A 9,558-nucleotide genomic window follows, 5' to 3' on the forward strand; every position below is an offset into this window, starting at 1 on the left:
GGCTGAATCAGGTCTCTTTCTGTGTTTTCAGAGCACTCTGTACTTTCTAATGAAGCAATTATTAAACCATTCAGGTGATTCTTTGTGTAATGTCTGGTGCCTCAATGATTTTTCTCTCTAACTCATTTAATCCTCAACACACCCCAAAGTAGGTATTTAACAAAAGCTATTTTATACACGAAGAAACTGGCAAAAAGATGTTAGGCCTTTTTTTGCTAGGTCACACAGTAAGTCATGGACTCGGAATCTGACGAACTATCAGATTCACATTTGCAGCCACTACTCTGTCCCTCCACATATTGACACTCAAATATCTGATGAATAAAGAGACGGATAAATGAAAGAACTGGATATGAAACCAGTCTCAACCTCATCCTCTGATCCCACTGCTGTTACCATAGTCTAAAACGAAGGTCTTACCCTAGTAACTAAATGACCCCCAAGAATCTCTTACTAGGTTCCTTAACTTCTCTTTCTTCTCCAGGCACATGTTCCTAGATGATTCTTTCCAAAGTATTTTCCTTATCCTATTAAACTGCTGTGCAATAGCCAGCCATGACCCCTGCTACCTACAAAGTTACTTGGCTTTCAGACTTCTCCCGGACAATGACCTTTTCTACCATCAGGTGTGTTGTCTCCACTTTATCCACTCATCCCCAACTCAGTCACATATGAATCAAGCCTTTACACACACTGTTCTCTCTCCAGTTTTCTTCTAACTCCGAATCAAATCCTACCGATCCTTCAAGAATCTGCTCAAGAATCCCAAAAGTCCTGAGCAGGAATACAGCCAACTCTTCTCTAAATTCATGTGTCACTCCAAGTTAGTACCATTTACTTTGTACCTCTTTGGGCTCTAAGATCTTTCAAGACTTGACTTGTCTTTCCTTTCAAGCTTCCCCAAGTTTCTAGTATATATCTGAGCACATCAGTAGAAAGAGCTCAACCTCAATATTTACTTGCTAACTGATAAACTAAAAGAATGAAAAAAGTTATTATGAGATCCCAATTTGTATTAAATCCATAAGAAGCAAAAACTTCAAGCTCGAAATATATGTACATGTTTGGGGGTAAGGCACGGGAAGCAACGGTGAAGAAGACTTTCCTGGGCACATATCAAGGAGAAAGACTACTGAGAGTTGGCAGCCACAGTAACTCATAAAGAGAAGGAATCAAACATTCTTCCAGTAACAGCCAGGTGGGCTTCACGTCTACCTAACTGCAGAATTCCCTCAATCACCCCTTACTTTAAGAGAGCACTGCAAAGGAAGAGAATTAAGACCTCCTGAATAAACAGCCATGGAGGGCTGAAAGAATACAAGGAAATCTGCCCTGGGTTGAGAATAAGCCTTCCCAGATCTATAGGGCTGTTTTCAGTCAACTCTGCTTCCCTTCCTAACTCAAATAACTCACAAGTTACAAGGGATTCGAGTGCTATGGAAATTAAGAAAAGGGGAGAAAAAATAAGAATCCTGAGAAGTCGTAATGGGGTAGCAGGGTGGGCCCTGGTCTACAGTGGTTCCCTTCATCCTCCCCAGTGCCCATCCACAGGTCAAGTGGTTGCCACTGACCTGATCTGCATCTGTATGAACTCCCGGAGACTGAGCAGATGGCACCTCCTGCTGGACCGCAGCCACTGCCCCGTTAGGCATCAGGATGAGTTGGGAGGCTAGAGGCACATTCCGGCCCAGGGTCCGGTTTACCTGCAATAGGTTTCCCAGCTGTGGCTGGCAAGGAGAGGAGGAAGAGGAAGAGCAAAGGAAAGAGAACAAGAGGAGAAAAAGAAAGACAGAAGAAACGGAAGGGAAGGACCACAAGACAAAATAAACAGAAGATACGAAACTGCTAAGCCCTGCCCCTTTCCACACCAACCCAGGTGACCCTTATTCTCCATATGCGATGAATCATCCAGAAGGAAACCTAGAATGTATATAAAACTATAGATTGATATCAAAGAGTCAAACATCAAAGAAGTTGAGACAATGAGGATTTTAGAACAAGGATTTATGTATAGTAAGTAGACAGGCTAAGAGATAACACTTAGAATTTGGGTACTCAAGCCACAGGTTTAAAGATTAGATTCTATGTGACACTACTTCAGTCAAATATTAAGGCGAACACCTTCTCACTTAGGATCTCAATGCAATCTGCAGGCTACCTGTGAATCCTGAGCATCACTTCTAGAGGTTAGTAAGGCCTAGAAAGTAGATCAGCATATCTTAACGAATCTGGGCAACCATGGTTAAATCAAACAGCTTTCACTCAAGTCTGTGGCAGGGGCATAACAATTACGCCCCTAGAACAATGGTGGTTGTGTTTGTGGCTTACCCGTAGATACATCTGGGCCTGGGACTGGTTCAGAGGTGGGGAGGTGGTGTTCCCCAGTAGCACAGATTGGGTCAGAGTGGTAGCACTGGGAGAGCTCACACTCTGGGATCGGCTGATGAGCTGGGCAGCCGACGTAGTGGCCAGGTTGATCTGTGTGGTACAGAAAGGAACAGAACTAAGGACTTAGGAGACGTAAAAAGAAATGCAACATCACCGACAAATGCAGAGGGACACAGTGAAGAACAGAATATCTAATTTTCTTTCTTTCTTTTTTTTTTTTTTAAGAACAGACTATCTTATTTTCAGAGTCAGGGGGAAATGAATAATACCTTCCTGACCATAACTGTCATCCTGGCTACTGGAGGGTAGTACCAAAGTAAAGAAACTAGTCCCTAACCACTAACGGTACCAGTTGAGAGGGAAAAGGAACAAAATGGAGCAGACTTCACTCTTCGTTAAAGGGTCCAGAGATCAGGGCGCCTGGGTGGCTCAGTCATTAAGCGTCTGCCTTCAGCTTAGGTCATGATCCCAGGGTCCTGGGATTGAGCCCCGCATCGGGCTCCCTGCTCAGCGGGGAGTCTGCTTCTCCCTCTCCCATTCCCCCTGCTTGTGTTCCCTCTCTCGCTGTCTCTGTCAAATAAATAAATAAAATCTTTAAAAAAAAAAAAAAGGGGGGTCCAGAAATCAGTCCCATCCCTTTGTCATCTCCTCTTCTTCCCTAGGATTTTCTTCCTCCTTTCTTACACCTCCTCACTGAGACCCCTATATAGATTCCAGTCAGTTGTTTCCCTTTTACTAAGACTCTCTACATAAGAGCAATAATCACCATTGATGGCTCAATTCACAAAGTCCTTCCACCCAGAGACAAAGACCCAGGGAAGGCAGCCTCTCGGTGGGGAGCCGCAGTACTCACTGAGGCCTGGGTGGTGGTAGTCTGCTGCTGTGCTGTGCTGGTGTTTGGGGAGCTGGCTTGCCGACTGGCAGCAATCGTGGCCTGTTAGAGGGGAAAGGAAACAAGAGCAGAGACAACGAAGGAAAAGACTGAATCTTCTAATCACAGGCACAAAATGTAACAGAGATTTCAGATAAAAACCCAGAGACTCTACTACGGAGCAAGGATAAGTATATTCACTAAACCCAAAACTCTCACCTTACCTCCTACGCCAAGCTAGTAACTCCCACATAACCCCCCTGGGGCAATCGGGTAATCTGCCCTCCTCCTCCTCCCACTTTCTTTTAGGTGGAAGAAGAAGCTTTGACCAGTTCATATTATGAGTCACTCATAAGTCTAGCCCAGGGCTGTCCAAAACAAATATAATGCAAGCCACATGAACAATTTTCTAGTACGCACATTTTTTAAAAAGTGAAAAAAAGAGGGGCGCCTGGGTGGCTCAGTCGGTTAAGCGTCTGCCTTCGGCTCAGGTCATGATCCCAGGGTCCTGGGATCGAGCCCCGCACTGGGGCTCCCTGCTTGGTGGGGAGTCTGCTTCTCCCTCTCCCTCTGCCCTCCCCGCCAGCTCATGCTCACTCTCTCTTGCTCTCTTTATCTCAAATAAATAAATAAAATCTTAAAAAATAAAAATAAAAAAGTGAAAAGAAACAGGAGAAACAAACCTTATTTTATTTAAGCCAATGCATCTCATTTCAACATATAACCAATAAAAACAAAATGCTGAGATATTTTACATTTTTTTCAATACCAAGTCTTTGAAATCCAAAATTTTACTATACATCTCAATTTGGACTAGCCACATTTTAAGTGCTCAATAGCTACGCGTGACTAGTGGCCGCCATATTGGACAGTGTAGTCCTAGAACATAGACATTCTACCTCCCAGTTCCTACTGCAACCCCAAAAACTAAGACCCCTTCGTCCTCCTATGGGAGGACAGGAGGTAGACCAGACTATGTTTCTAGCCTGACTGGCAGGAGAAGTGGAGGAGGCATTATGCCCCGACCCACCGGTAGTGCCTACCCCCTCCCTCTTGGGCCAGCTAGCTGCTGACCTCTCACCTGCTGGACCGCAGCCAGGCTATGCAGCTGGGCATTGCTGAGCTGCTGCTGGAGCATGAACTGGTGGAAATACTGAGCTGCATTGGGCTGACGCTGCAGTGCCTGCAGAGCCTAAGAGGAAAAAGAGAGGGTCAACCCACTTAGAATGAATCACTCCTAATTCCTATTCTATGCAAATGACTGTGATCTGGTGAAAGGGAAACTGGGAAAGAGAGAAACAAAGGAAGATGGGGAGCGTGGCTAAGTCAATATCTGATTTGTCCATTTTTATATTAGAACTAGTAAGTTCACAGAGTCTTCAAAAAGTGGAGAAACAATTAATTCTGTTCTTGTATATAAAGAAAAGTAAAGCAATGTAACTCACATAAACTCTTAATTCCCCAAATGGAATGTGGAGATACATGACACAGCAAGGAAAAGAACTGGACTAGCCAAGTTGAAAATAAATCAGACATTGAATAATATAAAGAGAAGGGGCGCCAGGCTGGTTCAGTCGGTAGAGCATGCGACTCTTGGTTTCGGGGCTGTGAGTTCAAGTCCCAGACTGGGCATAGAGCTTACTTAAAAAAAATAAAAATAGGGGCACCTGGGTGGCTTAGTCAGTTAAGCATCCAATTATTGATCTCAGCTCAGGTCCATGGTTTCAGGGTCATGAGTTCAAGCCCGATGCTGGGCTCCAGTATAGAGCCTACTTAAAAATAAATAGATAGGGACGCCTGGGTGGCTCAGTCGGTTGGATGTCTGCCTTCGGTTCAGGTCATGATCCCATGATCAAGTCCCACATAGGGCTCCCTGCTCAGTGGGGAGCCTGCTTCTCCCCCTGCTTGTGCACTCCCTCTCTCTCTGACAAATAGATAAATAAAATCTTTAAAATAAATAAATAAATAAATAAATGGATGGATGGATGGATGGATAGAAGAAAAAAATTAAAGACCATATCCTAGGGACACAAAAGACCATGTTCTAGGGACACCAAAGACCATGTTCTTGGGACAGAGCCCCAAGTGATTGAAAATGATGAAAAAGAGAGTAAAGAGTGGCTTGTGAAAGATTCTATCGGTAAAATTTTCAAATAACTGGCATATTCAAATATTTACAGTAGATGTTTATAAAGATGATACTGCAGTTTTAGTGTCACCTTTAGGATATTACTGTATTCTTATTCTTTAATAATTAGAACTATTCTTATGATGTGCATAGTTATTCTAGCAACCAAGATATTTTGAGTAAAATACCCCATTCCCAAGAATTTTTTTAAAGCATGGAATTTACTATTTGTCTAAAAATAAAACTCCAAAGAGTTTCATACTTCCATTACTCAGGGCGATTTGTAAGAGAGACCAAAGATTAAAAATCTGACAATCCATGAAGAGAAACGGTTAGTTTAGTTAGAATCTAGCTACATGAACTGAATGGTATAAAAAAAACCCATGATTTGCTGACTGAATCTTATTCTGTTTGCTTGCTTGAACTGTTGTAAACTCCTAAGATTCTCAGAGCTTGAAGGGACATTAGTCATCACCTAATCCATCTCCCCCAGTTTGCCGGAAAGGAACTAAGAGCAATTATCTTCCAGCACCTCTGCCCACCCAAAGCCAATACGCACAGATCACAGCCCCTCAGAGTTGAGCCTCACCTGCACCGCCTGCCGTTCATACAGTGACATCTGAGCTATCTGGGGCCGAGAGCTGCCCCCAGAGCTGGAGCTCCCATTGGTGGAGTTGGAGTTCTGCTCACTCTCCGTCTCCATGATAGTGGTCCAGGGTCCCCAAAGCCGGTGCTCTGACTCAAGACCTAGATGGAAGTTAGCAAAGGATTAAAATTCACACCTAATCTCAAACTATTATTTCATGTTATCATTCAAGTTATCTAAGACTCTTCCTCTTCTTTCCATTAGCCATGACTCCTTGGGCTTAACTACCAAATCTGCAATACACACAACCATGTTTCCCATACCATCTTTTGAAACTATGCAGTGTCTCAAAAGAAACCTTTACATATTCCCTCATGACTGTCTATTAAATACCAAATGGCTAGAATTTAAGACTCATAATACTAAGGCTACCTTACATTCCCATAACATTTTTAATAGTTTAAAATAGTCCCACTTAAAAGTTCCTGTTTTCTCACTTTTATCTGCACCTGCAACATCATTACCAGCATCACCTTAACATTTACCATTTACTGAGAAGTCACCAGGTGCCTCCACTCGCTGCCTTAAGCTCTTCATCTCCATTACCTCTCACAGTGCTTTAATATGATTATCCCCATCTTGTAATTGTAGAAATGAGGTTTTCTGAGGTTAAAGAAGTTTTCCTAGTATCAAGTCTCTTTACATTAACACATGCTGCTTCCTCAAACCAAAAAAAAAAATCTGTGATTAAGGCAGCGTCATTTGGTTTGAGTATTCACTGTCCTCATTTTATGGAGGAGGGGCTCAAGATACAGATATGTTAAATGTATCATGGAAAGTCATAAATCTAGAGGTAGAGGGACGCCTGGCTGGCTCCGTGGGAAGAGCGTGCAACTCTTGATCTTGGGGTCATGAGTTCAAGCCCCACGATGGGTGTAGAGATTACTTAAACAAAACTTTAAAACAAAACAAAAAAAAAAACTAGGAGGTAGAAGAGCTATACAAATAGCTGCCTGGTTCCAGCTCAGGCTACTAATAAAAACACCTTGGGCACATCACTTTCCCTGCTGGCACCTCAGTTTCCCCATTTGCAGAAAAGCCTTCACAACTGAATATAATATATCATTTTAACAAATGACTACCAGGTATTAAACATATTAAATACACAGCAATGAAAATCTTCAAGAAAATAAAGCTCAACTTTTTAGCTCATTTTAATAACCAGAATTTACCCTCTGGGGTCTACACTAAAATTTGCAAAAAGACATGAAGACATTGCTAAGAACCAAGCAGAGACAGGAGAAGAGAAGCAAGAAGAAATATGCCTCCAAACAACAATAAGGGGTTTTGTTCATTCTTTTTTTTTTCCTCTTTTGTTAGGCCTAGACACCATATTCTCTACTTTGGAGGCATGGGGCCACTAGAAATACTAGGTCAGCAAAGCACTATTCGGTTTAGGGATGTAAACATCAAACCAGAATTTCTGCTAAGGCCTGTCAACAGTTTTATTAAAATGGATTTATCATAATGATTACATCCAAAACAAAGTAAATAAAATCAAACCGCTTGGCCTTGGAAACAGAGTTGGGGAGATTTCTTATTCTGTTCCCAGTATCATTGGATGGCATCATTATCCCCCAAGTACTCAACCCATCTCTTCAGTTTTGTTTAGGTATAGCAAACGTCACTGCAAACACGGATATAACCTAAGAAGTACACAGAAGAAATCATATCAGCTTCAACTCTAGTTATCTTCTCCCACATCTTTTGCCACAATATCAAAGCACTAAACAGATACAGACCCATGAATCCTCATTATCAGCATGTGAAGAAAAAAAGTGGGTAAGGATTAGAGGCAGCAAGGCATAGTTGTATAGATCAATGGATTTAGTTCACTGGACTCAGAAGCATGAGACCCCTTTACTAGAGGAGACATTAACTCCTATATTCATAGGGGAAAATGCTAAAAACTGTAGGACCCCACATCTCCCCCAAAATGGAAGTCTTAGTGGTATTTTTTTTTTCAGATTGTGAAATGAAAACAGAGATGGAAAGGTACTGGCTTAAGTAATAAAATCAGGAGAAACTGACATCAAAACCAGGATTCCTGGATCCCAGGCACATACTATTCATTTGTGATCAATGTTGGGACTGCAAAATTAAACACAGAAAATGAAAACAACAAAAAGTTTGGGAGGCACAGTGCATTTAAATTTTCAGAATTATGCCAGAAGAGAAAGTGCGAGAAGCTGACCCACAGAGGTGCCCACAATAGCTAAACTATGGTCACCCTGAAAGGGAGTATTTGAGTGTGTATGGGTTGGACTGGGTTGGGTAAGGAGCACAGACCTCTGGAAGGGAACTAGAAAAAGATAGTGAAGTGGACCTGAGACTAGGTCCACTGAGCCAAAAGTTGGAGGAAATAAATTGTCCTAAACCTAAAACTCTGTCTTGTAGAAAGTATGGGACATAGAAGGGCGGCAGGAGAAATGGGGGGGGGCGGGTAAGACTGTGCCAAAGAAATGGAAGTGATCTGGAGAACAGGGATAGTAAGCGCCCAGGGGTCCTTGTTGTATACAGAACCTTGATGAAAATGAGGTTCCAAAGAGGAATCAAAAACACCGGGGGAAGGGGGCAGATAGAGTGGAGCCAGGAGTGAACTGACCCAAGTGAGCAGGGAAATGTGCTTACTGATAGCCGGGAGACAAGCAGGAGAGAGACCGACAGAAGTCAAGGAATTGGAGACCGAGGGACCAAGCGGACCATAAAAAGCAGGGAGATTACCAGACAGCATGCTTGGATGGGAGGACCAAAGTCAGAGAAGGAAAAATGAATGAGAAAATGAGCAGTCAGAAGCAACTAGGGTGACGGACAGACGGCATTCAGCGCAGCGAAATGAATAGCAAGAAGACTTGGACAGACAGAGCCGAAGGACCGCAGAGCTAAGCGCTAGAGGTAGGCAGGGAAAGAAACTGGGGGAGGTACCTGGGGCGTTACACAGACGGAGGTGGCTGAAGAAACATCCCCGCGCAGCCAAGCCCCCAGAGGTCCTGCCCCTCCCCAGCCCGCGGCCGCCCGGTTACCTTCGCGCCTGGCTCTGCACTCAAGTGCTCCCGGGGGGCGTCCACCTCATGTGCCGGGGTCCCCAGTCGCCGGGCTGGGCGGGGGGCTCGCTCGGCCTCCGCGGCGGGCTCCCCTCGCCTCCTCCCCTTCCTGGAGGGGCGGGGGCGCCGAGGGCGGGGTGGGAGGTTCCCGGCGCGGCCGCGGCTCCCCGCCCCTCCCGCCGCTCCGGGTGCGGGCCCGGCCGCGGCTCTGCCAGGCCTCCGGGGCTCGCTCCGGGCCTGTCACTTCCTGCCGGGCCGAGAGGGTGGGGGCTGCAGGCCGGGGGCTGCGGGCCGGGCTGGAGGAGGGGGCTGGCGGGGAGGTGCTTCCGGGGCAGCCGGACCCCTCCCCCGTCCCTCCCCTCCCCTCGGCGCCCTCCTCCCCCTCCTCCCTCCCGCGTGTCCCTCGTTTCCTGCCGGCGCCCGTTGCCATGACGACGCCGCTCCCGGGCCTCTGCGCTCTAGGCCCCGGGGTTTTTTTCCC

General features: G+C 45.1%; 1 protein-coding gene across 9 annotated transcripts in view; it reads right to left on the reverse strand.

Annotated features, from left to right (window-relative positions):
• The window catches only part of PHC1 (polyhomeotic homolog 1), a 22,053-nt gene extending 12,743 nt beyond the window's left edge, over positions 1-9,310 (reverse strand). The window contains exons 1-6 of one of the 9 annotated variants that reach the window (XM_027593096.2): positions 9,057-9,310; positions 5,977-6,134; positions 4,341-4,451; positions 3,242-3,322; positions 2,329-2,478; positions 1,572-1,727 (exon numbers count right to left, since the gene is read on the reverse strand). In XM_027593096.2, coding sequence (XP_027448897.1) covers positions 1,572-1,727; positions 2,329-2,478; positions 3,242-3,322; positions 4,341-4,451; positions 5,977-6,090 — 612 coding nt within the window. In that variant the 5' untranslated portion in view covers positions 6,091-6,134; positions 9,057-9,310. Of the gene's footprint in view, positions 1-1,571; positions 1,728-2,328; positions 2,479-3,241; positions 3,323-4,340; positions 4,452-5,976; positions 6,135-6,518; positions 6,563-7,775; positions 7,989-9,056 lie in introns of those variants that run through there. The other 8 variants (XM_027593094.2, XM_027593099.2, XM_027593092.2 and 5 more) reach the window with 8 other exon arrangements.
• Between the last annotated feature and the right edge of the window lie 248 nt (positions 9,311-9,558).

This window comes from Zalophus californianus, chromosome 9 (assembly GCF_009762305.2).
Source record: "Zalophus californianus isolate mZalCal1 chromosome 9, mZalCal1.pri.v2, whole genome shotgun sequence".
NCBI lineage: Eukaryota > Metazoa > Chordata > Mammalia > Carnivora > Otariidae > Zalophus > Zalophus californianus.